The 27,035-nt window shown below is 47.8% G+C and overlaps 1 protein-coding gene and 2 long non-coding RNA genes across 12 annotated transcripts in view; all 3 read left to right on the top strand.

The window, feature by feature from the left end:
* The window catches only part of SLC14A1 (solute carrier family 14 member 1 (Kidd blood group)), a 48,853-nt gene extending 34,788 nt beyond the window's left edge, over window positions 1-14,065 (top strand). For all 9 annotated transcript variants that reach the window (XM_082699328.1, XM_082699326.1, XM_082699323.1 and 6 more), the window contains 6 exons: window positions 369-497; window positions 2,496-2,688; window positions 4,663-4,810; window positions 4,998-5,132; window positions 10,876-10,925; window positions 12,000-14,065. In XM_082699328.1, the coding sequence (XP_082555454.1) occupies window positions 369-497; window positions 2,496-2,688; window positions 4,663-4,810; window positions 4,998-5,132; window positions 10,876-10,925; window positions 12,000-12,176 (832 nt within the window). In that variant the 3' untranslated portion in view covers window positions 12,177-14,065. The remainder of the gene's footprint in view (window positions 1-368; window positions 498-2,495; window positions 2,689-4,662; window positions 4,811-4,997; window positions 5,133-10,875; window positions 10,926-11,999) is intronic.
* Window positions 14,066-17,033: 2,968 nt separating this feature from the next.
* On the top strand, window positions 17,034-21,923 carry LOC309847639. Its single transcript, XR_014302529.1, has 3 exons — window positions 17,034-17,494; window positions 20,819-20,968; window positions 21,725-21,923. It is a non-coding gene; the product is annotated as an uncharacterized lncRNA (long non-coding RNA).
* Window positions 21,924-22,580: 657 nt separating this feature from the next.
* On the top strand, window positions 22,581-25,384 carry LOC309847638. Of its 2 annotated transcripts, none has more exons than XR_014302527.1 (4): window positions 22,581-22,716; window positions 23,955-24,350; window positions 24,470-25,088; window positions 25,220-25,384. It is a non-coding gene; the product is annotated as an uncharacterized lncRNA (long non-coding RNA). The 2 variants fall into 2 exon arrangements; XR_014302528.1 differs by lacking the exon at window positions 22,581-22,716 and adding an exon at window positions 23,361-23,423.
* The last annotated feature ends 1,651 nt before the right edge of the window (window positions 25,385-27,035 follow it).

The raw sequence follows: 27,035 nt of genomic DNA, 5'->3' as shown, positions 1-27,035 counted from the left end.
TTCAGATCAAAGGCTCTTAATGACGCAAAAGAAATAGCAGCTTTCTGAAGGAAAGGCTAAAGGAAGCAAAACAAGCTGCCTTGCTCATTTCCCTTTCTGCACCTGGATGTTGGAGTCCTGTCTGGCTAAGACACCTCTGTAGGGGGTTGTTCTCTAAGGCACATTTGCATTTTATTCTCATCTACGTAAATTTCACTTTTCCCCCCACAATTTTAATAGTGTTTGGCTTTTACAGACTTTGAAATCAATTTCTAAATATAATCCCGTTTTCTAATGTGAACATGATCTGAAAGTTACAAGTGTCATTTATGGGTGAGTCCTGCCAGCTTCCATGCAGGATGTGTCCTCGCTGTGCCTCTCGCCCACAGGTCGGCAATAGCCACAGGACTCCAAGGCTACAATGCCACACTGCTGGGGATCCTCATAGCTGTCTTTTCAGACAAGGGCAACTATTTCTGGTGGCTATTACTCCCGGTGTCGGCTATGTCCATGACTTGGTAAGCAGTCCCTGGTTTTCAAAAATGCTATAAAAAAAAAAAAATGTATGGGTGGAAGAGGGATTGGAGAGTTAGTGTTGAATGGATACAAAGTTTCAGTTTTGCAAGATGAAAAATGTTCTAGGAATGGACAGCAGGGATAGTTATACAACAGTGTGAATGAACTGAATGCTAGTCAACTAGAGACCTTCATATGGTTAAAATGGTCAGTTATATGGTGCATATGTCTAACAATTTTTATAAAAATGATTTTTTAAGATTCAGATTCAGATTATATCTATTGGAAACAGGAAGCATCACACACACCGATGCATGTATGTGACCCTCCCCACACACCTCATCCCCTCACCCCCCAAGATTCTGATGTAATTGGTCTGGGGTGTTGCCTGGCCATTGGAAAGTATTTTTTTTCCCTTTTTTTTAAAAAATATATTTTATTTATTTATTTGACAGAGAGCGAGATCACAAGTAGGGAGAGAGGCAGGCAGAGGGGCAAGGGGGGAAGCAGGATCCCCGCCAAGCAGAGAGCCTGATGCAGGACTTGATCCCTGGACCCTGAGATCATGAGCTGAGCTGAAGGCAGAGGCTTAACCCACTGAGCCACCCAGGTGCCCTGGCCATTGGGAATTTTAAAGGCTCCCGGGGGTTTCTAACACAACCAAATTTGAGAACCACGCCCTACATCAGTGGTCCATCGTGCACACTACAGAATGACAGCAGGGCTTGTGGAAACACAGCATGCTGCTCCCCTCCCCCAGAGCTTTAGATTCAGTCCATCTTGGGTGAAGCCTAAGAATCTGCATTTCTAACTAGTTCCGAGGTGGTGTGGCTGATCCAGGGACTACACTTTGAGAACCACTGTGTATGCCTATACGAACACTCCTTACCCAGGTGCCCCTGTCGCCTTCAAAGAACTGCTTTCCTGAATTCAATCCCTTTTAACCCTAAGTTCTTCCAATTTGTTTTTTAAGTCCTTTTTTGTTTGTTTTTTGGAAACATACATTTCCTTCCTACTATGGCACGTTTAGAATATAAAATGTGAATATCCACACGCATGAGTAGTACATCCCACTCTGGACAGTGTCTGCAGGGCACCCCCCCCACCCCGCACTTGTCTGCACCCACAGGCATGTGGGAGAGACATTCCTGGGAACAGGAAATAATTTCCAAAGAACAGGCTCAAGGACAGGAGGTAGGTCACCTGCAGGGACTCAGCACCAACCCCCTCATGATCTGGAGTTCTGACCTTAGTTGATGGGCAATAAGTGAGAGCCCAAAAGGGGCCCAGAGACTAATCTAATCTAATCCAGTACCCCAGGCTACAGACAAGGAAATGGATGAGTAGTTCCTTGCCAAAGTCACACAGTTCACCAACTGCTTCAGATTTACAGCTGTTCCTCCCCGTCCTGCCCCCGTCCCACCCCGAGTTTAAGATCTTTTTCCTCCAGCCCACACCACCTTTCATCCTCCCTTGGGTAATTGTTTCTTTTTTTCAAAAATAGATATACTAAAGACTCATGAAGATGACACAGAAATTCAAGATGGTGGTAGCCTCTGGTGGGGAGGCAGCGGCTCATGATCATGTACCATGATCGTGGTTACACAGGGGGCTCTAACTGGGGGGATGGTACTTTACCTCATACCTAAAATACTTCCAAAAATATTTCTACAGCCTAGATTTCATAAGTCACTGTGAACAACCCCAGAGTATAATTTTTCAAAAGTCAAACAAGCTAAGAGTTGATTATTGACTTTATGTAAGAATTATTCTCTGACAGGATTTATTGCGCGTGTGTTTGGTTTTCTGTTCCAGTCTGGGGTTTTTGTTTCATTTTGTTTTGTTTTGTTTCTTTTCCCCCTGTGAAAAGTTTGCTAAAACACCACGTTAGCATATTGCCCATGAAACAAAGCCTCTCCACCGTTTAGAGATTCGGTTTGTCCACTGAGCTGTCACGAGCATGAACTTCCCTTCTGTTCTGTGGTTGTTGTTGTTATTAGTCCAATTTTCTCAAGCGCGTTGAACTCCTTGTTCTGCAAATGGGATCTTCCGGTCTTCACTCTGCCCTTCAACATGGCATTGTCGATGTACCTATCGGCCACAGGACATTACAATCCATTCTTCCCAGGCAAATTGTTCAAACCTGTAACCGCGGTTCCCAATGTCACCTGGCCTGAGCTCAATGCCCTGCAGGTAAGATACACTATCTTCTCGCATTCCTCCTGACTCTGGAAGACACCCAGTGTCCTCCTGCTTCAGTGTTCTTGGGCATCAGAGCCTGATGGAGACTCTTGTCCCATAAATTGTTTGTTTTACTCCAAAGCTTTGGGCTCTAAGAGTTTGTTTGTCATTATTATTATTGAAGTATAGTTAACATACAGTGTTGTATTAGTTTCAGGTGTACTGTAGAGCGATTCGACAATTCTATATGTTACTCAGCGCTCCTCGAAATACGTGCCCTCTTCATCCCCTTCGCCGATTCACCCATCCCCCCACTCGTCTCCCTCTGGTAACCACCAGTGTGTTCTCTGTAGTTAAGGGTCTGTTTTTTTTAATCTCTTTTTTTCTTTGTTCTAAAAGGTTTTTAAAATGATTGCTCAAAGCTAAGTTTCCACCTCTCTTCCTAAAAGCCAGTGCAGAGTATAGTGCCATTGGACATCAAAGACTCTGTTTCAGACTTGCCCCTTCTTTGGGTGGTTGGGATGGGGGCCAGCCCTTGATGAAGGGCCTCCAGCCTGGAGTTAAGGCCTCTGTGACAGCCTCCTCTGATCAAAAGAACTGACAACTTATGTAGATTTAAAAGTGGAATTCATTACAATGAAATAAAATTAAAAATGCAGTTTCTTAGCCTGACCAGCCACACCTCAGGCGCTAAGTAGTCACCAATGGAATATTCCAGTACCATGGAAGTCCTGCCAGACGGTGCTGATCTTCTTCTCCTCACTCTGAGCTATCACCCCAATGTCAGCACCCTTCCTTCCCATTCCACCTGACTCCCCACCTCCTGGCTCCCTGAGGGATAGTTCTGAGGGAAACTTCCATTGGTTCTGAGGGAAAGCCTATGCAGTCTTTGCCCGTGTTGAGGTCCCTGGTCTAGACAAATAGAAAACGATCTTGTGTAGACACAACAATCCACTGTGAGCTGGAAAATTCAGGGTCCATCCTAGGATAGAATCAAACTCTCAGTACCATCCTGGGCTCTGTATTTGGAAGCCAGTGTTAGATCCCGCCTAACATCTGAGGGGAGGGGGCAGCTCCTCCTGCCAAAGCAGGATCCCCTGTAGCAATCACGGCCTCCCCAAGGTCGCTCAAGGCGTATACATGTGACCAGGGCGAGTAAATGGACTTGGTGACAAAGGAACCTAATGTGGCTAATTATGCTTCTCCTGGCCCGAGCAGAAGTACCATTATAAAGAATTACTGTTTGTTGGCTTAAACTGAACCCTATACCTTTCTCAAACTGCCATATTCCGTCAGCACTTAGCTGAAGTCGGGCCTCAGCCAGAACAGAGAATTGTGACATTCACGTGTAGTTGTGTGTTTTGAGGACTAACAGGAATTTGTTGATAACTGGAAGAAGCCAAGGATATTCTAATTTAAATTAATACATGTTCTCATTAAGTATAAATAGGATCTTCATTCATGAACTTGCCAATGATTGCTTCTAAATTGTGGTTAAGATAACCCGGCTCTGGATCTCTGGCCTTAAAAACTCGATTGCACAGGAGTAATAATACTTCTCTTGACCCTGGTGTGCACTCCTGTGTTAGCCTGAGAATGACAGACAGTTAGTTAAGAGCGGCGGAGATGTCAGCTGTGGTCCCTGCCATTCTTGTTGGGAAGTGTGGCAGGTCCTGGCCATGAGACCAGCTAGGAGCCTCCCAGCAACCAAAGCCAAGTGGGTGTGCAGGCCTGGGAGACCCTGAGTAAAGGGGAATTCAAGGAAGGCAGGCTCAGCATTCACGAGCAAAGGGCTGATCTATTTCTTGGGATAAAGCTGAAGAACAAGATTTCACTGTCAAGAGGAAGAGACTTTTAGAAATTAGTACCACTGGCCTCAGAAGACCAGATACGCTAATTCTACCATTACATTGTCTGTGCCTACGGGTGTCCTGCGGCTTTTTGCTCAGTGGTGTTAACGAGCTCCTTTTCCAAACCGCTTTGCAGTTATTGAAATCGCTGCCCGTGGGTGTGGGCCAGATCTATGGCTGTGATAACCCGTGGTCTGGGGGCATTTTCCTGTTCGCCCTTCTGCTCTCCTCCCCACTCATGTGCCTGCATGCAGCCATCGGATCGCTGCTGGGGATAGCAGCAGGTGAGCAAATACAGCACCACGTACCCCCCCACCTCACCCCTCACCCCGGGCATCTTCCATACTCTAGACTTCCTTGAGGGCTCTACTTCCAAGGGACTGATGGGCGTAGCTTCCCCCACCCCTGGCCTCCTTCCAGAGCGCCCTGTCTTTGGTCCCCAGCCCTGAACCCACCTGTCTTCTCTACTAGGACTCAGTGTTTCGGAGCCTTTTGAGAACATCTACTTTGGACTCTGGGGTTTCAACAGCTCTCTGGCCTGCATTGCAATCGGAGGAATGTTCTTGGCTCTCACCTGGCAAACCCACATCCTAGCTCTGGCCTGTGGTGAGTGTACCCTGCATGGGAGGGAGGGTAGCTCCTAACTCTGGAATCAGTCCCAACAGTACAAAGGGACCATGTGAGACACTGGGGCTACCATTCCAGGGTGGACTCTCAGCTATCTGCATGTGGGAGCAGGACAGGTGGCGTCCCCTCCCTAGGAGGGTTAAGCTCTACTGCGCCCTCCTCATTGGCTGTTGTGAGGGCAGGAGAGCCTGTTGAGTCGTGATCACCATTTGCCCTCTCCATATGAGGGGGGTAGAAACTCGACTCATTCTATTTTATCACACTCATGATCTGACCCAAGAAACTAGAATGGAATGACTCGGGCTAGATACAGAGCCATTCCTCCTGCTGAGCCAGGTAGGACTACATGTGGCCGTCCAGCTGTCTCATGCTTCAGGGAGCCTCGGAATCATCTGGAAGGCTTGTGAAAACATGGATGGCTGCCCACCAACCCCCCCAGGCCCTGATTCCTCCTACGAGGAGGAGTTGACATTCCTAACCAGGGCCCGACAGCACTGCTGCTGTTGATCTGGGGACGACCAGATCGTCGAAACCACTGTGTTCATCCCTTCTGACCCTGGTACCCCAGCAACTCAGCCGGTCAGAGCTAGGAGAAGGTTTGGAGCTCTCCCACTCTGTCCCCCTCATTTTACTATTGGGGTTCCGAAGCCAGAGAGGTGAAGTGGTGTGCTGAAAGGCATCCAGTCAATTAGGGTAAATGCAAGCCCAGAACCCACACTTGCAAACAACCTCTGGAATTACACCCCACCCAGACTACTCTGCTTCCCAGTGGCACCATTCAGGCCTTGAGGTAAAAACAGAGCTCAAGTGACTGAGATTTGAAAAGCTGATGAGTTTCTCAGGCCCTTGTAAAGGGGAGGCTTATTCACCCAGAGGCTCTGGCATCCCTAATCCAATACAAAGTAAAAGTATTTTTTTTTTTAAGATTTTATTTATTTATTTAACAGATAGAGATCACAAGTAGGCAGAGAGAGAGGAGGAAGCAAGCTCCCCGCTGAGCAGAAAGCCCGATGCGGGGCTCGATCCCAGGACCCTGGGACCATGACCTGAGCAGAAGGCAGAGGCATCAACCCACTGAGCCACCCAGGTGCCCCAAAGTAAAAGTATTTAAGATAATCTGTTAGACTGTAGGGAATGACCATCCCTGGGGAATATGCAGGGGACGGGGGATGGACTGTGCACACATTATTCCCAACCTAATAGAAATATTTGTCTAGAGTCCGTTTATCACCAGATGAATCGATCCAAGTTATCTAAGCTGCTACTAAAATGGCAGATCACATCTAGACATCCACAATGGAATATTACTCAGCCATAAAAAAAGAAGGAAATCTTGCAACTTGCACCAACATGGGTGGATCTTGAGGGTATTATGTAAGTGAGTTAAGTCAAACAGACAAAGACAAATACCACACGATTTCACTTATATGTGGGATCTAAAAAAACAAACAAAAAAAAAAAACAGAGTGAAGCAAAACCCAGAGTCATAAATGCAGGGAACAGATCAGCAGTTGCCAGAGGGGATGGGGTGCAAAGGGGTAAAGGGAAGTATAAATTTCCAGTCATAAAATAAATAAGCCACGGGGGTGTCATATACCACATGAGGAAGAGAGTCAGTAACATTGTCTTAATTTTGTGTGGGGGGGCAGACGGTGACAAGACTTTACTGAGTGGAGCATTTCACAGCACATACAAGGGAGAATCACTGTGCTGTACAACTGAAACTAATATAATGTTGTATGTCAATTATACCTCAATTTAAATACAAAAATAGAAGAGTAGACCACATGTGAGGCAGGTCTCAGAATGGATTCCTGCACTGGGCAGGAGGCAGGACCAAGAAGGCCTCACTCAGATGTGATTGTCCGAGGCTGTCGCTAGGTGAACACGCCTCAGGTTGCTGTGGCAGGACCACGTACGTGTCATTTTGACCCTTTCTTTGTAGTACACAGCTGTTCCTGCGACTAAGCCTGTAAGAACTCTTGGCTCACTTTCCCACATTTATTCACAAGCTTAGGGCAAAGGAGAAGATAGATTATGTGCCACCCGAGCTAGGCCAAGTTAGAAGCTTTATTGTGAGATGGTTTGGGGTTTCAAATCTTTATTTGAGGCACATACCTTAATGTGTCTGTGTTTGCAAGAGCAGCAAATACGTATTAAACAATCATGAAGCAGCCCAAATAGTTCTAGGAAGAGCTAGGAGCTTAGCAGAGTTAGATCCCAGAAGCTGCTGAGCCCAGTGTTCCGGCCCAGGGCTGAAGCCAGGTAGATGGGAGAAGCCCACCGGAAGCCACAGGAATATCTGTAGCAGAACAAGGTCACATCTGCAGTACCAACATCTCTGGGAGGCGCAGAACAGCTCAGAATCATCAAGAAGCACCTCCTAGAGAAGGTGGCTTTTCTGTACGCCCTAAAACCCTGGAGGAGAAAGTCTGGTTGGTTGAAGGGAGGTCCGGGCCAGTGTGCGGACAGCTGGAGCCCATCCTCCGAGATCAAGCAGACGCTGTTTTGGACACAAGAGTTGTTGATGAGATCTTGGCAGGGTTTGGAAAGCAAGGAAGCCAAAGCTGTTCGCAGATGGGTTTCCTCAAAGCAGGAGTATCTTCATTATTTTCTTCACTATAAGAGTGGTACGGGCTTATTGCATAAAACAAAACTCCAAAATTCAATCAATACAGAAGAATATAAGGCAGAAAGTAAAAACATTCCATCCTACTCCCTCAATGCAACTTTTTTGCCTCCTTCTTAGGAGGACCCTGTGGTTACATTGGGTCCACTTAGATAATTCTGCTAATCTCCCCGTCTCAAGATCATCAATGTAATGCCAGCTGCTAAGCCCCTTCTACCCTATAAACTAACATGTTCACAGGTTCTGGGGATTCGTCCGCCTATCACGCCAACCTTCCTTTGGACAGGTCAGACTTTCTTCACTGGCCATAACATAATGGTTAGGGCAGTATACAGAATTCGTGGAGAGCCCAGACCCTGGGGCCAAAATCATTGAATTTCTGTTGATGTGGCATTCAGCCCCACAAAGGCTGTAGGGTTTCCCCAGCCACAGTGTGTGAGAGGGGCTCTTCCATCCACACGGGGTACTGCCCGTCTCCTCTCTCTTTGCACAGAAGGCGTTGAGGCAGACTTCAAGCCCCTCTGGTAGGGCAAGCCTCCCATGGAAAATGTCGCAGCAAGCCCCAGCTTGCCCACAGCCCCCTGACCCTGCCAAAAGAGAGACCAACTCTGCCAGCCAGGGTAAATAAGTAACAGCCATTTATTACAGAGTTGCTCCTCCGCTGGTTCCCATGGCCTTATCAGGAAGGGGAGCGGGGGACTCTGATAGGGCCCGGCAGCGCCGACTACTCTGCCTCCAAACCGGAAACTGCCCACCCGGGAAGTCCTCAACTTTGTTATTTTGTCAGGGCAAACGGGAGAAACATTTTGTTTTTTTGTTCTTTTTTTTTTTTTTTTTTAGAGTTGGGGAGGGGCAGCAGGAGAGAGAGAATCTTAAGCAGGCTCCATGCCCAGAGCCAGCCCACGGTGGGGCTCGATCTCATGACCCTGACATCAGGACAGGTGTGGAAATCCAAAGAAGGGGGTTAACTGACGGAGTCACCCAGGCACCCCAATGTTTTGTCCCTTTTTAGTGCTTGGCTTGTCCCCGTTGGACTGGCCCACGGTGGCCTGCTGAGATGGACACTGTCTGCTCAGCCCTCAGGGCCTTTCTGTCCCTCGGTTGCCCAGAGCGCCGTCATTCACAGTCATCACCTGCACCTTGGGGTGTGTGGCCTTGCCCCTCTAATGGGAGGCTTTCCCGGTCCCACTCAGCAAGCCTTAACTGATGGGCAGCCACTGTTAGACAGTCTGACGCTCTTACTGTGGAGAGAAAAGCAACTTGTAATCGGAGACCACTTGGAAACAGCAGAGCAGGAAGAGAGCAGGGCGGGAACTGTGCCTTCCAAGTGCAACCTGTGTGAAAAGGACAGGAAAGGCAGCAAGGTCTCATGCACTCGGGGGAGGTCTCGGAGGAGAGCCGGGACCCGAGAGAGCAGGCAAGTGTTTTTTCCTGGTGCTTCCCCGGAAGCCGGTGAATATGTGTTAAATGAGCGAGGGAGAGAAGGAAGGAAGGAAAGAAAGAAGGGGAGGGAGGAAGGAAGGAAATGGAAAATGAAATGACCAAAACCAAACAAAGCTCTTCCAGCCCAAGCCGCTGCCCACTTCCGCTCAGGGCAGCGTCCTGGTCCACCTGCTCCCGGGACCGGGGTCAGTGGGCAGCTGCGTTTGTGGAAACGGAGGACTGCATTTGAGATGCCTCTCTCTCCCCACAAAGTGCATCTTCAGGTTGCCCTTGACAGATGGCAACACTCATTCCAAAGTTCAGTGATTGGTTGTACAATAAAATGGCAGAGCTGGGGTTTGAAGCCCCTGCTGCTTCCAAGATAAGCCTTTCCTGCTAGCCTGAGGCGATTCCGATGTAGAAGAATTAGATATACTGTTGAACAACAAAAAACAACAGGAAAAAAAAGACCAAAGATTGATGAAAGGATGGAAGTCTCCGGTCACTAAGTAGGATCAGAGTCCCTCCCCCCCACTTCCAGCCCCGCCCCCCATGGGACTCACTTCTCCCTTGCCCTGGAGGTCTGGGTGGTGGGCGTGTCTAACAGAGCAAGGTGGCCCAGGGGGCTGTGTGCCCAACCCAGGGAGGTTATCCTGCAGCCTGCCTTTGTGAAACCTGGGCTTCCCTGAGCCTCCCTGAGCCCCCTCTTCAATGGGTGATTAGCCACTGGATATCTTTTTTTGTGTTGTTTTGTATTGAAGGTCACATGTAGACTCAAATTACCTGCTTTAAGATTTTGCTCAGAGTAAGTAAAAACACAGCCTATGAATTCACTACCCTGTATGCCAATCTTAATGATATTTGGGACAATGTTATTATGGGGAGAAATTCCGAGTTTGTGGTCAGTTTCTGCTATCTTTTTAATTTTTTATACCATGATTTTTTGTAACTGTGAATCCTAGCCATTAATGTGAGACTCCTAGACGCATATATTGTGATTGAACAGAAACCGTGCTATCTCGAGAAACATTCATATGTTTCATTTTTCAAAGATTTATTTTAGAGAGAGATAGAGAGAGAGAGAGAGAGCACGAGTGGGGGAGGGTCAAAGGGAGAGGGACAGAAAGCTCAAGCCAACTCCATACTGGGTGTGGAGCCCGAAGTGGGGCTCGATCTCACAAGCCTGCAGTCACGACCTGAGCCGAAATCTGGTGTCAGGCGCTCAACCGGCTGAGCCACCCCGGGGCCCCCATCATTTTAATTCAACTATGCTCAGAAAAAATAACAGGGAAGTTTATTTGCCATGGAAGGGCTTTTCCTTAGGGATCAGCGATAATAGCAACAGAATAGTAACCACAGAAAAGCTCCCTTTGCCGAGTACCTCTTACTGTGTGCCAAACCCAAGTAGTGTCTCCTTTCATGATGGCACCAACTCCCTGAGAAATTCTATCACCTCTATTGTGCAGGTGAGGACATGGACGCTTAGAATGGAGACACCAAGCTTCTAAGTGATAAGGTCTGGATTTGAACCCAGAGCGTCTGTGAGCTCACGCTTGTAACCAGGGTGCTGAGCTAGCTGGTAAAACATGGAATTCCAGATTTATACCAGAACAAGGTCTTCCCTACAATGAAAAGCGTACCTACTAAGTCGCTGTTTCCCCTTTTTTGTAGCTCTGTTCACTGCCTACCTCGGAGTCAGCCTGTCCCACATGATGGCTGTGGTGAGTTGGCTTTAATCTTGCTTTATCATCCACGTGAATGATCTGTTTATAGTGATGTGGAAACCTTCCTGAGGTCTCGCTGGGTGGTGTCCTGAACAGGAAGGAGTCAGGGCTGTGGTCACCATGACTTTCCCATCTCCTGGGCCTTCCTGTTCCACACACCTTCTAACATCATCATAAATTTTAGTCTAAGCTGCAATCACTGGGCTTGCTAAACAATATCAGAGTGCATAATTTAAAGAAGTGAAAGTTAGCCTGTATAACGTGTTTCTCAAGTTCACGCCATAATTCTGAGTGTTAGGGAACTGACTTTAGAATATCTTCTACTTGAATAGAAAGCCAGAACCCTGTAGTGGTTGAGAAATCAAGAAAAGAAGGAAAAGGATAATTGGCTATAGACCCAAATGGTTTGGGGTTTGGTTTTAATTGAGCCATTCATTTTTCATACCCCTTGTCTTTTTTTAAACCCCCGATCAGTCGTCAGTAAGACCTACTCAGACCCGTGTCCTAGCTGAATTATTTCATAGGCAGAATCACTGCCCGTTCAGTGCCTCCTGCCACTTTCTCCTTCCATTTCGGCCCTGACTTGCCCTTGACCTTCTCCTTCAGAGCTGCATGAGTTGTCGGGAACAGCCCAGAGGAAGGACCTCCCCTCCAAGAGCTCAGAGTCTGTTTGGGAACTGGAATGGAAGGAAGGAAAGCCAGTAAAGTCCAAGACTGGTCTGGGTGGAAAGTAGGAGGAGAGAGGTCACCATGGCCCGAACTAATCAAAGAGGGCCCTGGGAGTGTGATGAGGGGTCTTCTTCCCACATGTGGTGCAGGAAGCCTGACTGGATGAGAGGGAGGGAAAGATGTGCAAGGTGGACATGCAAGGACCCCCCGAGGAACGGACGGCCACGTTTCCCCTGCTAAATGCAGTCCGGCTGGGATCTCGGCCTCGTCTCCGTGGGCAGAAGCAGCGTCCAGACCAGGGGCCCAGGGACACATCCCCCTGGGCTGAATGAGAATAGGAGGAAGGGTGGTGCTCTGGGACAGGATCTCACAGGAGCCTGTGACTTGTCTCTTCCTCCTCAGGTGGGGCTGCCGGCTTGCACCTGGCCCTTCTGTTTGGCCACACTCCTCTTCCTCTTGCTGACCACGAAAAATGCCAACATCTATAGGATGCCCCTCAGCAAAGTCACTTATCCTGAAGAAAACCGCATCTTCTACCTCCAGGCCAAGAAGAAAAGGATGGTTGAAAGCCCTTTGTGAGAGCAACCCCCACCCACAGCCAAGGTCCCAAGGGGGGACTGACATGGCTGACTGCCCCCACGTGACTCCCAGGGTCTCGGCAAACTGCTGTTTTTCACTAGCAACAACATTCACACTAACCCATCGGCAATCTGCTCTTAGGCTCATTTTTGCTGCTTTCTTTTAGACTCCAGGAACATCCCCAAACGTGTGAGAGACACGTCCAGATGGTCTGCCCTGGTTGGGGCGTGGGTGCTAGACATACACTCTACTTATAAAGTCAAATGCTCCAACAGAAAGAAGACGTGAGACCAGAGCTCACTATTTCTCGATATTCTTGGTGTCTGTTTGGCTGCATGATACTGACAGTATTAAAAATTGAGCTCTACAAACCAACGAAGCCTTCAAAGAATGGAATTGGTGGTCACAAATCAAAGTCAACCTAGAATTCTCCGATAAGCAGTTTGACTTGTTTAAACTCAATACAAGTTCCGTGAAACAGCTGTGGTGCCCACAGCTGGTTCTCCAGCTCCTGGGCAGAAGGGCCTGGATGCGGTCCTATGTGTGTCAGGGCTTCTACAGGAGATGGTTGATTCTTTCCAGGCTGACACATTGTGTGGGAGGGAGAAAGGGATTTTATCAGTCAGAATGACTCTGTAGTGTTATTTTTCTTAGACATCGCAAAAGACATTTTAGATAAAGTATATGATATTTTTCTTAGGGGAATAGATTTGTTTTTTCAATGAGGTAAAATAGGAGAAGTTCCTGGTTTCACCAGCCCCTGGTTATTAAAGAAAAGTTACATTTTTTTATAAAATACTCAGCATAGCTCTTTTTACTTTAATCCCCAAGTTGATTCTGTAAATGCCAGGAATGCCTAGAACCAAGTCATCAACCTCCAGGGCCCTTTAAAACCACATTTGGAATTCATCTGAGGATGTCTTCTACCTTATAAAGACTGAAAATGAAGGTCAAATTGTTTCTGGGTGCTCAGAAGTTGTTGAGTTTCTTACTTTAAAAAACAAATTCATGATTTTCTGCACGCTCACAATATTCTCACTCAGAAACCTGACAAGACATACCAGTAAAGGGTTCTCCTGTTTTTCTTTGCTTTAATTATAAAGTTATCAGTCCTATAAACATTCTGTACCTGAACATGTTGAGGATGCCGTGGGAAGTTGGCTCACTACCTTCTAGTTCAGTCTGTATCAATTCAGTATTTGGGGGGATTCAAAAAGAGAAACCGTAGAAGCCTAAAGGATTTTTCTCCTTGGAGTTTGCCAGGCTCAATGCAAAACACACAGTTTGATGCGTGAAAAAAGAGAAGGGAAGGAAACCTACAAATATCTTGGGAAGAAGTCCACATCTTCCTTTTCTCAGGGAACACAAACAGAGCTCCACTTCAACAACCCTGTAACCAAAGCCCTTTGAAGCCCTGAATTTGCAACTCTCACAGAGTCATGTGCATGCCTGCAGAAAAACTAAATTTTTAATTGTTCAGATGGACATCTCCCTTGTTAGGGAATTTGTGACATAAGACTCGGGGGAGAGGGGGACACAAAAAAGCAAGCAGAACCAAAGATAACCACGAGTGAAGAACCTGGGCCATGGTTGAGCGACCCAGAGCCACTAATGTATCTTCAGGCCCATCTTCACGAGGAGATCAGGAGTGTTCTCTGTGCCTTCTCCTGGTGTGCTCACACAGCCGTGCAAATGGGAACATTCTAAAGCCTTGTACATTGTCTAATTTAAATGGTATTAACTTTCTCAGGCTATTTTTGTTACTAAGTATTATCCTGAAATAAAGTGAGTATTTTGTTAGTTTTCTTAGGGATCACTTGTGTTCTTTCCTATCGTCTGTATAACCAATTTCCAATTAAGAATATGAATAAAATTATACTCACAGCTCAGTTTTGTGTAAATTTTAAAAGTCCCATACGCCTTTTATAACTATCGTGAACATTCACAATCACATGCCTATGTGTGTATTGCTTAGGATTGCCTATATTTTGATGTGCTGTATCTTTATTCCTTTCTTATACATGGTACAGGACCAGATGTGTTGCTGGGCAAACCCTGTTCAACTCAGAGGTATGGACCCATCCCTGTGGGCCTTCTCTCAACTCTGCCTTGTACTTCTTGCTCAGGGATGAGAACAGATCCCTTAGGGCAGTCACCGATGCTCAGCACACATTCCAAACACTTTGACATGAATATGCAGGCAGCTTCCATGTGTGTCGTACAGGCCCCGGGCACCCCTTGGCCCCAGGACTGAGGCTGGGCACACCTAAGCGGTGAGTGTCCTGGGAGGAGCTACTTCTCAGGTTGTTACCCTTGAAGGCGAAGCCACACTCCCCTCTGCTACCTGAAGCACTTCCCTCCCACCTCCCTTCATCCGTGGTTAGTGGGCTTGAAAGAAAACATGGTAAGAATGGAAAGTCCGTCCAAGTTTCAAAAGCAGCCCGAACACGGTTGGGTTAAGAAATAAGAAGGCCACAATGGATTAGCCCCATTGGAGTGTCCCCTGTCAAAACAAAACCTCTCCAAGGGGCGCCTGGGTGGCTCAGTCAGTTGTGCAATGGACTCTTAATTTGGGCTCAAGTCATGATCTCAGGGTTATGAGCTGGAGTCCCACCTCGGGCTATTCCCAGGGTGTGGAACCTGCCTGAGATTCTCTCTCTCCCCCTTCCCCCACCAACCCTCACCCCAGCTCACACACATGTGTGCACTCTCTCTCTCAAAATCAAACAAAAAATACCCTCTCCTACCTATTGTCTCAAGACAATAAATTTGTGAGAGTGATCTGGTCATTAAATGCCCTCTTTGGTCTGAGGTAGAAAACAGAGAGGTTTTAAGCTTCTTCAGCTAAAGACTTCAAATGCTCTATAAAGTAATCCATGGTACCTGATTAGCGTGAAATACGTTGAGGTAGGAGGTTAAGTTCGACAGGAGATCAGAATTTTCCAAGGTGGCTTCTTACAGACAACCCTGCAGGAATATTTTTGGGGTGGTTAAGTAAATCACAACGTTTTAGGCATAAGAAAGTTTTCAGCCTTCCCTTTAGTCCAACAACTTCCTTCTAAAAGGCTTTCGTCTTTAGAGTGAAATCTGCTTCTTGAACCTACACCAACACCTTCTCCCATCTCTGATCATTAGAAGGCTTGTAGCTTCAAGGCTAGAGAATGCCATTTGCTAACAGTCACCAGTACAGATCCTGAAGAAATTTCAACAAATAGAATAAATCATAGACTTTGAAAGACGTGGATTTAAGTCTGCTTTCTCCAGCTCTTAAAATTGAACTACAAATACAGGTAGCAGATCAAAGCAGACATATGTGAAATCATCTAAAAGAAAAGACTGCTCCTGGGTCTGACCCTCACCTTACTAAGTGTTAACCAGGGAAGTGTGAACACAGCCAGAGCAACTGATGGGAGAACAGGTCAACCACAGAAGCTTAGGAACTGGAGGCAGACAAAGGCAGAGGGTCTTCAGCTCTGGGAGTCATGGCCCAGGAACAGATGTCAAGGGATACCCTGTGGTGGAAATGGGCACACTGGGGGGGATCACAGTTTAGCGAACGTAATCACTTAGATCAAGAGGCTAATGCCCCTTGTCTGAACCTGTACTCCCAAGCTGTTTCACTTCCTGTGTAGATTTGCCTTCTAAGGGAAACAACGCACTTATCCGTACTTGTGAATTTCTGACCCGTAATAGTTACATTTATCATTTTAATTAATATTTTCATCCTGAGAATAGGTTTTTGTAAAGGGTTTTGTTTTAAAGGTGTTTGGCCTGTACGTGTCACCAAAACCCAAATCAGCCCATGGTGTTCAACGAAGTCAAGTTTCTGAGGCTACAAAGGTGGGTGGGTGGCAGGTAGTCATGGAAGGCCTTCCTGAGGCTGTGAGCTTTAGGTCAATACCTAAAGAGTAGGCCAGAGATGGGCTGGTGGAGGAAGGTGGGGGATGGAGGGAGCAGTGTTCTTGGCAGATGGAAGCTCATGCATAAGGGCCTTGAGATAAGGAGATTTATGTTTTCAAGAAGTGAGAGAAGACTGACATGGCTGCACCACAGCGAGTGGATTGGGGTGGATTGGCATGGATTTGGGGAATCAAGTAGACCATTCCTGTAACACAGGAGAGAAGTAGTTGGCTCAGACTCCAGCGAGGGCAGGGAGATGGAGAGAAGTTGAGGCAAGATGTGAGATCCTTAGTACTTCATAATGGATTCATGTGGGAAGTGAGGGAAAGGGAGATGTCAAGGAGCATTCCCTGAGTTCTCACTTGGGTCACAAGGTGGATGGTGGTGCCACACAGAGATGGGAGCACTGAAGAGTCACTTCTTCTCTCATGCCATACATCTTCTTGTCCAATCCCATCTTTCCAGAATTTTAATCCAGACCTTTTCTTCAATGGTCTATGGGGACTGTTCCAAAGGTATCAATTTCAACACATCCAGGGCAAAACTCATCTTCTTCAACTATTCTGCTCTCCCCTCTGTGCTGAGTTATGGGTAAATGTAACACCCTCTAGCTTACTATCCAAGCCAGAAACAGTGTGCCATTTTTAGCTTCATTCTCTCACCTCTAGGCTATAGCCAAATTCTAGGGATTTTACTTCCCTGTTAGACCCCATTGGTTCAGTAATTGGCAAATATTTATTGAATGACAATATATTACATAATAGGAACTGGGACTGCCATAGTGGACCCGACCTTCATGGCCACTGCCCTCACAAGAACTTTATGAGGTGAACCGACAAGTAAATGAGTAAAGGGAGTAGCGTGGTAATGTGGATGAGTAAGAGGTAGCTGGAAAACAAGGTTGAAGAGTGACTTCTGTGACTTCTCCCTTCTAAGAAACAGAAGATAAGAACATACCATTAAGTACCAGACATCCATACCAGTCAGCAGGCTTTGGGTAGCAAGTAATAGAACAACAGTAGTTTCATTCTTAAAGCAGGAAGTTCTGTTCCAAGTTTAGTGCAACTGCTCAACAATGTCATCAAGGATGCAACGTCCTTCTATCCTCTTCAGCATTCTCAGCATCTTCAGAACACTTCATTTTCATCCTTGTTGCCTCATGGTCCCAAAACAGATGCTTTGTTACAGACATCACAACCACATCAGAAAAAAGGAGGCAACAAGAGCTGCAAGTGAGTCATTCTTTCGTGTCTCTCTCTTTTTATAAGGGAGGAAAATCTTCCCCAGTAGCTTTCCCCAAATGCCATCACTTGTCTCTTTTTGGCAGAACTGGATGTTTTTTTGGCAGATGGATGTTCCTGACTGCAGAGGAGTCTGGAAAAGCATGGATCTGGCATTGTTGGCCTCTACTGTAGCAGGTGAGCTCCACTATATTGCCAGGAAAGCAGGAGGAATGGCTGTTGGACAAGCAGACAAACATGGGTGTCACAGTGGGGTACATAGTATACAGTCCCTTTCTGCCCAGACCACAGTGGAGAGAGCTACATGGTGGCAGACAAGACTGTTTATAGTGAAGTTCACAAAGGGGTTTGGGACAGAGAACTAAATTGAGACTTTTTACACAGAAAGACTTTGTGGAGCATTTGCTGGAATATTCCCAGAGTACTTTAGGATACCCCAGCTTCATACAAGATTTTGTAGCCCCTGACTAACAAGATTCTAAGCAAAAAGTGAGGTAGCCAGCAATAATGATGAGAGCAAGGTTTAAGTTTAGGGTCAATTCATGCCTTAATTAGTCCTCTCCATCTAAAGAGTCGAAGCCTCTAAATCATTCGAGGTCAGAAGCCTCCACTGGGAATAGTTGAGTTTCAATTCAATTCCAGCTCAATGAAGCACTGAAAACAAGTGTCTGACATTTTCTGCTTCATGGTTCCTAATAAACAATGAGAAAGCCCGTTTCCTGTTTGGGTTGGGTCCATTGGATCCCAGCCCTTAGAAGCTTTGAATTATATCACAGTGACATGCAAGAACTTGAAGGGGAAGAAATGAAGCACAGAGGAAAGTTGGCACAGTGTCAGGAAATCTGGCTCAAGTTAAGTCCCTCAGACCACAGGACACAATGGCAGCTAGGACATGAGTCAGTGACCCAAGAGCAAGCACATCTTGGGGCAATGAGAGCACATACAGGCAGGTCATAGGAGTGACAAATCCAGTGAGGAGACCTTTCTACCTTCTGAGACCCCAAGCTGGTGTCTCAACAAGAGGGGAGATTTGTGGTAGCAGGTAGCCACACACAGCTCTTGAAATAAAGCCAGCCCAGCTGAGGTGTTCAAAAGTATGAGCATGAGTATGTTCAAAAGTACACACTGGATTTCAAACATAGAAGACCAAAAAAATGAATAAATAAAATATCTCAATAATTTTGCATATTGATTAAATATTGAGGTGTATACTTTGTATCCATTGGGTTAAATAAGATATATTATTAAATTAATTTCACCTTTAAAGAATTTGTTATGGGGGCGCCTGGGTGGGTCAGTGGGTTAAAGCCTTTGCCTTCGGCTCAGGTCATGATCCCAGGGTCCTGGGATGGAGCCCTGCATCGGGCACTCTGCTCAGCAGGGAGCCTGCTTCCCCCTCTCTCTCTCTGCCTGCCTCTCTGCCTACTTGTGATCTCTGTCTGTCAAATAAATAAAATCTTAGAAAAAAAAAAAAAAAGAATTTGTTATGTGGGGAGCACCTGGGTGGCTCTGTTGTTTAAGTGTCTGCCTTCAGCTCAGGTCATGATCCCAGTGTCCTGAGCTCCAGCCCGGCATTGGGCTCTCTGCTCACTGGGGAGTCTGCTTCTCTCTCTACCTCCACCCCTGCTCACTATTTGTTCATTCTCTCTCTCTCTCTCTCTCTCTCATTCTCTCTCTCTCTCTCATAAATAAATAAATAAATCTTTTTAAAAAAATTTTTAATGTGGTCATGAGAAAATTTTAAATCACATACATGACTTGCATTCGTGGTCATATTCTATGTCTGTGGCACAGTGCTTGGTTAGACAATGCCCAATCCTGGGCTCTTAAATGTCTTCAAAGTCTCCACAGCAACTCGGATGGTGCCAAGCTGTGGAGCTCAAACTTCTAGAAAATTCATTATTCCCTGAATGAATGAATGAATGAATAGGTAAGAAGCCTTTCCTCTACTACGTTGTGGAGACAGGAGTTAGCTAATTCAGCAGCGTCAATTTCAGGTAAAATTTTACACCTTTTCAGGAGTACCCATGGTACCTTGAGGATGTCATTTTTTAAAAAAATAATCATAACGTGCCTCCAGAGTGAGGAGACTGAGTTTCTTGTGTGTGGTATAAAGTTATCCTGAAGGCAGATATGCTCAGAGCTACCACTGGGATTAGCAGGCTGCCCCCCACCGTGCCCACGTGCAGAATGCAGCCTCCCAAGGTGCCAGTGCCCAGCAGTCACAAGCGATGAAAACAGTGAAGCACCTGGTTATGAGGCAATAGGGAAGAGCGGGGACCATGGCAAATTGAAGATTGCACACTCCACCCCACACCCACCAAAACATTCACATTTCAGATATTTTCAAATACTATGCTAGCCAAACAAACCAGTTTGAGGGCTGGACTTCTTCCAAGGCTCCATTTTGCAAGTTCTATGCCCAGGCACCTCTTATAAATGCTCCACAATGTTTCTCAACCAAGTGCATCCATCTGAGTAATGCATAAGGACCTTTGAAAAACCACAACTATCCCACCCCATCCTGGGCCTCCTGAATTTTTAAAAGCTCTACTGATGATGTGCCTACATAAATGTGACTGCAAGTTCAGAAAACTCAGAGGCCGGAGGAAGCTGGATGGCTTCCTGGAGGAGATGTGACTCTGCCCTAGTTCTGACACATTTTCTCCCTGGCTCATCGGGACTTGGCTCTGGAAGCTTGTTTGGGTTCCTCCTGTGTCCCCTGACCACCATCCTTTCTAGAACCACTGCTAGAGTCCAAAGAAATGATATTCTCATTAAGGAGCCATGTTTTGGTGGGCCCTGAGGTTAACCTCGTGGACAGGGTACTCAGGAGGTGGTCAGGGGCAGAAGGAAGTGCCCGTGGCAGAAAATCTGTTCTATTTAAATACCCAAAGCTTACCTATGCTGAGTCAGCCCACGATAGCCATTGTCTCCCATCTCACTGTCACCTGTCCCACAGGCAAGGCCATGGTACAGAGCTGGTCTTACCCACCTTCATGGGCTGCTATGTGGTTGCTCCTTTCCACCTCACTATAAGGATGGTCTAAAAATAGCTAACTGAGGTTTACATGGACACAAAAATGCCCAAAGAAGAAGGGTAGCATTGTTCGTCCCCAGACCCTGCCCTCCCCACCTCCGTGATTACACCCTTCCGCTCATTGTGTGAGGCAGGCTTGTGCTTCTCTTTCTTCTGGGGGCATCCCACAATGTCCACACCTGCCCCGCCTTGCCTGTCTCTGACCTTCACATTCCTCATGGAAAGTATACTATCACCTGCAGCTCTGCCCCTCAGTGCCTACCACAGGGTCCTGAAGGGCTCCCAGACACAGGCATCAGGAGCCCCTTCTTCAGCATCCTGGATCTGATAGGTCAGTACCCTTGCCAGACCGCTTAAATTTTCTCAATGCCACACTGGTGTGTTTTTAGCCACAAGTCCAGTGCAGACTTTGTGTGCTTAATGCTGGTTGTACTTTAATGTAAAGCATTATTTCCTTCCAGGCTATGAGGTGGGATCTACGGCCCCAGGACGCAGCGTTAGGTGCGTGCCCTTGGCATCAGAATCCGTGCAGTCACACCTGGACCCGATAGGGCCAATACCTGATCTGAGCGGTAGGGGGGCCGAAGATGCCTTCGCCAGCCGCTGCCCAGGTGATCTAAAATATCTCCCTTGACTTCCCAGTGAAAGAGCATTATATTGTGACAGCTACAACTCATTAAGATCTCAGATAGTAAAAACCTGGTGGAAATCTTTTCTCTGGTTTCTTCCTGCCTAATAGCCAGTAAGAACAAATCGTATAGGAAAGGGATTCTAGAAAGATGTGTTCTGGTGGGTGACTCCAAGGAAGGTGGCCATCTAGAACTCGGGGAGCTATTGTGTAAAGGAAGGGAAAGAGGCGGTGGGGAGGGGGGGAGGGGTTAAAGGGACATACATGTAGAAGCCAAGGACAAAGTTTGATTAAAACCCATTCCCTGCCGAGGACATCGCAGTGAAGGGAGAAGCCAACAGGCAAGGGCCCTTCAGATGCATGTCTGCATCCGCAGGGCAGATGTGGGCTTCCCTCCTCCTTGCTGTTAGAATACGGTTACTTCCTCTTCCCAGAATCCCGAAATCCCAGCTTGCCTGTCCTAATGGCCATTTGTTGTTTTTTATCTTCCCCACATCCTTCCTTTTTCTGGTAACAGCACCTCCCTTCCCTTAAGAGATCTGCTCCTTCCCACTCATGGGGATCTCTTGGGGATGCCAACCTCACTACCCTCCCTACTCCCAGGCACCGTGGGGTGGAGCCCCTCAGATCTGGCCAATCAGAGTACTCCTACCCCCCCCCCCCCCCCCCCCCGTCAGAGGCATTGTCCCAAGGCATAGCCTCCTGACCCAAACGGAGCCAATCAGATTCTCCCCTGCAGGAATTTGCAATCTGAGCAGACTTTCCAGGGTAGACGGAAGTTCGAGCTACGTCTGACGACAGTGGTGTGGAGAAAGGCCATATGAACAACCAAAGCCGTCTGGACTTCTTTCCCCAGCCCACCCCCAAGGCCAGGTTCCTGTTACTTTCATGTAATGAGCTATCCCCATGCCTTTCCAATAAACTGGTACTTAAAGGAGTTAGAATTTGTTTCTGTTGTTCTAACCAACAGCCCAAACTGATACGGAATGTTCCAGAAACACAGAAGGTCCAATAGGCTGAGTCGAGGAGGGGGAGGGGGGCTGCTGAGAGAGGGCCATCCCCCCTCCCCGTCTCCTTCCCCCGCACTTGTGCGGCCCTATCCCAGGCTGGGAATCTGATTGTCCTCGCTCCGTGGGGTTAATAGTAGCTGATACAAGGCAGAACTGCAAGGCTGGGGTCCAGATTCAGAGCTCATGACTTGACCGTCCACAAAGCTCCCCCAGATGCAATCAGTGAGTTGTGTTCAGCTTTATTGACAGAGACACTCTAGGCTGGACACGCGGGAGCTTACGATCCAAGGCACACCCAGGCCCCAAAGCTCATGACCCGCCCAGCCCCAGCAGCCAAGGCTTGCCCGGCGCCCCCTCGGGTCCCAGGTGAGCCCCGGATGGAGACTCCAGGAAGCAGACCCCAGGGAAGCCCCCGTGGCCAACCAGGGACTTACCCGTGGGCTCACCTGCGGTAGTGACTCAGCAGACGCGTCTGCTTGCTTCGTCACTGTTCCCGACCAGGCGGATGTGCATCTGCTGGGTCAGTGGCCGTCATCTCCTGTTCCCTTTTCCCCTCCTTAAATGGAAGCCTTTATTGTTATTCTGTCCCTCCCCCGAGCTTATATACCGTGTGTGTTGTGGACGGCACACCGATCTTTTAGTGAGGTCGTGCGGAGCAAATCCAGCTCCAAGGGGGAGGGGTACACAACAGACTTCTGGTTGTCTCCCCGGCGGGAAGGAGGTATGAGCCATAGGGTATTATCTTAAGCAGGAATATTTTTGAAATTGTGTATGTGGCAAGAAGAGCGTGTGAGCTGGGCCGCAGTTACCGTCGTCTTGGTTGGGTCTGCACCCACTTCCCACCCCTGACATTTCCGCCGCAGACCTTGAACTCCTGACCACACAGGGAGGCCCCTGAGCCAGGTTAGAACAATCACTGCATTTTGCCACAGTGATTGATTCAGGAAGGTCGTCTGACAATAGCTGCCAATTTCAATTCTTCTGGCTGGGCTCATAGGAGAGAACTCCTTTCTTTCTTGGTAACACAGGAAACTGAGTGCAAGGCTAGCGTGTGAGTACCAGGCTGTCAGGGGCCATGTTCCCCCTGTGTGGAGAGAGACCATCTGAAGTAGGAGAGAATTAGGCAACACGGAGGGAGAGTGTAGTGTGTGTGTGTGTGTGTGTGTGTGTGTGTGTTGGGGTGTGTGTGTGTGTTCTGCAAGGCCAAAGTGTTTGGGTCTGGTCCCTGAAGTGACCATAAATTCTGATTGCTGCGTGTCTTCCTCACCTTTGGATTTCCTGGGTTTTGCTCACCCTTTCTGCTTAAGCTAGTATAGAAAGTACAATTATTTCTTTCACCTTCAAGTCCCAACAGTCAACCAATTCTGAACATTTGAGTTGAACATTCTTAAACCATGGCCCTTTACAATACTTTCTGGACTAATCCAGGTAAGAGATGATGGACAGAATGGCACTGGAAAGGAGAAAAGGAAGAGACTCGTTCAAGCACTTTGGGAGACAGAATCAGGATTTAGCAGGGATTAAGATGGAGGACATAGTTAAGGATGGCCATCTTGGGGGGGGGGGGAACATTCCACAGAAGGAAGTACAGATTTCAAAAGGAAGGGAGTGCTAGTGGTGGCTGCTCTTCTGAGAGAGTCCCATGAGATCCTACATTTTCCTGATGACCTTGGGAGACAGAGCTTGGCTTGGTGGGAGCAAAAGCTGGGGCATCTTGGATTCAGGAGAGAACAGGAGGTAGGACGTAGAGACAGAGGGTCAGGAAAACTTTGTTAATTGTGCAGAGTTTAAAAAAAAAAAAAAGGACAGCAATCAAAGCTGGATGGGAGGTGGGAGGGGGTTATTTTAAATGTGGGAGACATTGGGACCAATTAGATGACTTCAATGATACTGCGTATGCATACGTGATCACATTTGAACCATAGAGCAACCCCATGAGGAAATTTTCCCATTCTACAGATGTGAAAACTGGACCTTAGACCACATGAGTGTTGGAAGTCCTGCGGAATCGGTGGTAGAGTTTGGAAGAGGAGACACTTCCTTCCCTCTATATGCCCACTGCCACCCCCTCATACCATGGGCCTGAGGTTAAGAACAGCTACACATTCACCAGGTCACATAGCCAGTGTGACAGCATCTGGATTTGAACTTGGCGTCTGTAGATGTTAAGGTGCCATGCTCACCACCTCCAGGGAGATCTTGGCACAGACTTCCAGGTCCTTTCCTGTACCCTCTCGAGCCCCATGGGTCCCCGTCCCACACCAGCACCCGCAGCCCTGCAGCAGTGCGAGACGATGTGCCTGGGGAATGGGAGGCTGGCAGAGAACATACCAGGTCCTTCCCTTTTACTGGATGGTAAGTAATTGAAAAGATGATTTTTATATTAAAAATATAGACATTGTTATGCAGAACTCAAGAATCACATGAATTTCTAAGATGAAACATGAGATTCTCATGAAATGTCTTGCTTGCAGTTGTCCGTTTGGACTCCAACCAACTCCTGTTTAGAATATTTCAGAAGAAAACTATGAAAAACAACTGGCAAACAGGATGAAGGGCTTAGTATGGAATTTCAGAATTTCCGGCCCGTCCCACTCACCTTCCAGGCTCACCTAACCTCAGGCCTCACAAGAACGTCGCTTGATGCCCCCTGTACCTCCCCTCAGTGTCCCCACAACTGCCTTGGTTCCCCTGCAGCCTGGAATGGCCGTCTCCCCCTCATTACTGGAAGCATACTCACCTTCCAGGAAGTCCTCCAGGACTGCTCTGTCTCCCCTTGGCTAAGCTCCTGAATTGAGCCACCATGTTCACAGCGAAGGGGCATGGTTGCATTACCCATCTGTGGTGTGGGGGTTTGTCTCACTAAGCATCTTGAGAGGACAGACTATAATCTGCTACATCTTAGTGCCCGCATACGGAGCAAGATACTGTTCCCAGGGAAGCAAAAGTACCGACAGCCACACCAGCATAGATCTGATGAAGACTCACATCTCTGATCTCATCTGAACCCTGTAACGGCCCCATGAGGAAGGCTACCCATTCTACAGATGTGACGACTGACACTGAGAGGCTAAGGGATTCTCGCAAGACCAGGTAGGTAGGAAGTGACAGGGCCATCCTCAGGCCAGAGTCCGTGCTCTCAACCACCATGAGAAGCAGGTGAAGCAGGTGCTCAACAAATATTTATTGGCTTTTTCTTTTTCTTCTTTCTGTTAAAATCTTAGCAGAGTACCATCAAGGGACCTTCAGAGACTCTATTCAGAACAGAAGAATCACCTAGCAAAAGCCCCTGCCTCATTTCTGACCCACAAAATCGTTAGATACAATAAAATGGTTGTTGACGTAAGCCACTAACTTTTGGAGTCGTTTGGTGGGCCCCAACGGGAAGCTGGGACACCCTCACGAGGTCTCAAAGACCCTCCGCCTCAGAGATGGCCTTTCGCCTTTTTTGGTAGTCTTGTCATGGCATATCAGGCAAAGTTTGTGTTGAATGCCCTCCCAGCACCCCATCAGTGTCCTGTCCCCACATCCAGTGCTTCTCCAGGTCGTCTGCCACACCCAAGTGTTCCTGAAGACCCCTCCCCCCAATGTCCTCCCAGCTCCCTGATGCACCAAACCTCAGAATGCTTCCCAGCCCTCCTACCATCCTTCCCACACACCTGTGTTCTGATGTGTTCTCATTTTTAAAGGACGGACTTGGTGGCCCCAAGGTGAAGACTGGAAAGAGACCAACTGGAACAGCATCTCTGGGGGAGGCTTGGGGGAGGGAACCTGAGCATTCAGCAGACCCACCCATAGCCTTCTCCGCGAACCAAACAAAGACCATCAACTTCACACCAGATGTGGGAAGATACCCACCCTCCCCACTTTCCAGCAGCAGGGTCTCATGAATACTTGCTACCTTTTTTTTTAATTATTTTTTTGAGAGAGAGAGAGAGTGCACACACATGTGCATGCTCTCGAGCTGAGGGAGGGGCAGAGGGAGAGGGAGAGAGAATCCTTAGGCAGACTCCCCGCTGCGCACAGAGTCCGTCTTGGGGCTCGATCCTACGACCTGGAGATCATGATCTGAGCTGAAATCAAGAGTCACTTAACTGACTGAGCCACCCCAAGCACCCTAATACTTACTACCTGTTAAATCTGAAAATGGCCTGACGCTTTGTTGTCTTCAGCGCTACGCTATGGTATTACAGATTACATTCTTTTTTCAGGGAGAAAAGGTGTATTGGGACCCATAAAACATTAACGTATGTAAGTTTTTTTCCGGGCCTCTCCTGAACGTGGCCCTCCACTGGGAACCCTCCCTCCTGTCCTGCTCTCTGCGGCCCGTCCTTTCCTTCCAGCTCTGATTACTAACCAAGAACCCATTGAAACTGGGATGGCCTCCGCCCTGCCCAACTGGTTTGAATAAGCCATTAACCATATCCAAACAGGCCCTCTTAATAAAAACAAAACAACACACACACAAAAAGATCACCCTGGAAGATAAATGTCACTGTCCTATTCTGCAGCTGCCCAGAAAACTCCAGACAGCTTCCTGTTTCCAGGTTTGGAGCTCGTGCCCCAGCCCCGGGGCAGGTGCCCATTTTCCCAATGGCTCTGAGAGAAGCAGAAAAGCCAGAGTCCACAGAACTGTGTTACTCTGCCTTTGTCCTAAGTGGGCGGCGGCACATCCTGCCACCTTACCAGGTGGCTGGTCACCTGAAATATAAAGGTTTGTGTAAAGACCCCGCGGCTAGAGGAGAGCAAGTCCCATGTACCGACCGACACACCCCTCCACCAACCCGAGCCTCCCCTTCCCTTGGCCAGGCCATTCCTCATCTCACGGCCCCTCCCCCAGGCCACTCCCAACCTGGAAAGACCCCTCTCCTTCCATCTACCCCACCAAAGGTCACTTCCAGCCCCTCCCTGAAGCCTCTGCAGACCACGCAAGTGACCCTTCTTGACACCCACGCTGCAGATGCATCGTATGTCCAGTTAGTCTCCGCTCTGGAGGCGCCCGCAAACCGGGGAAGGAGAGCAGCCTGGGGCTCATCTCCG

This window comes from Mustela nivalis (genome assembly GCF_964662115.1).
Source record: "Mustela nivalis genome assembly, chromosome: 14".
In the NCBI taxonomy this organism is placed as follows: domain Eukaryota; kingdom Metazoa; phylum Chordata; class Mammalia; order Carnivora; family Mustelidae; genus Mustela; species Mustela nivalis.
Note: the sequence above shows the minus strand (reverse complement) of the source record. Positions and strands in the feature narration are given on the sequence as shown.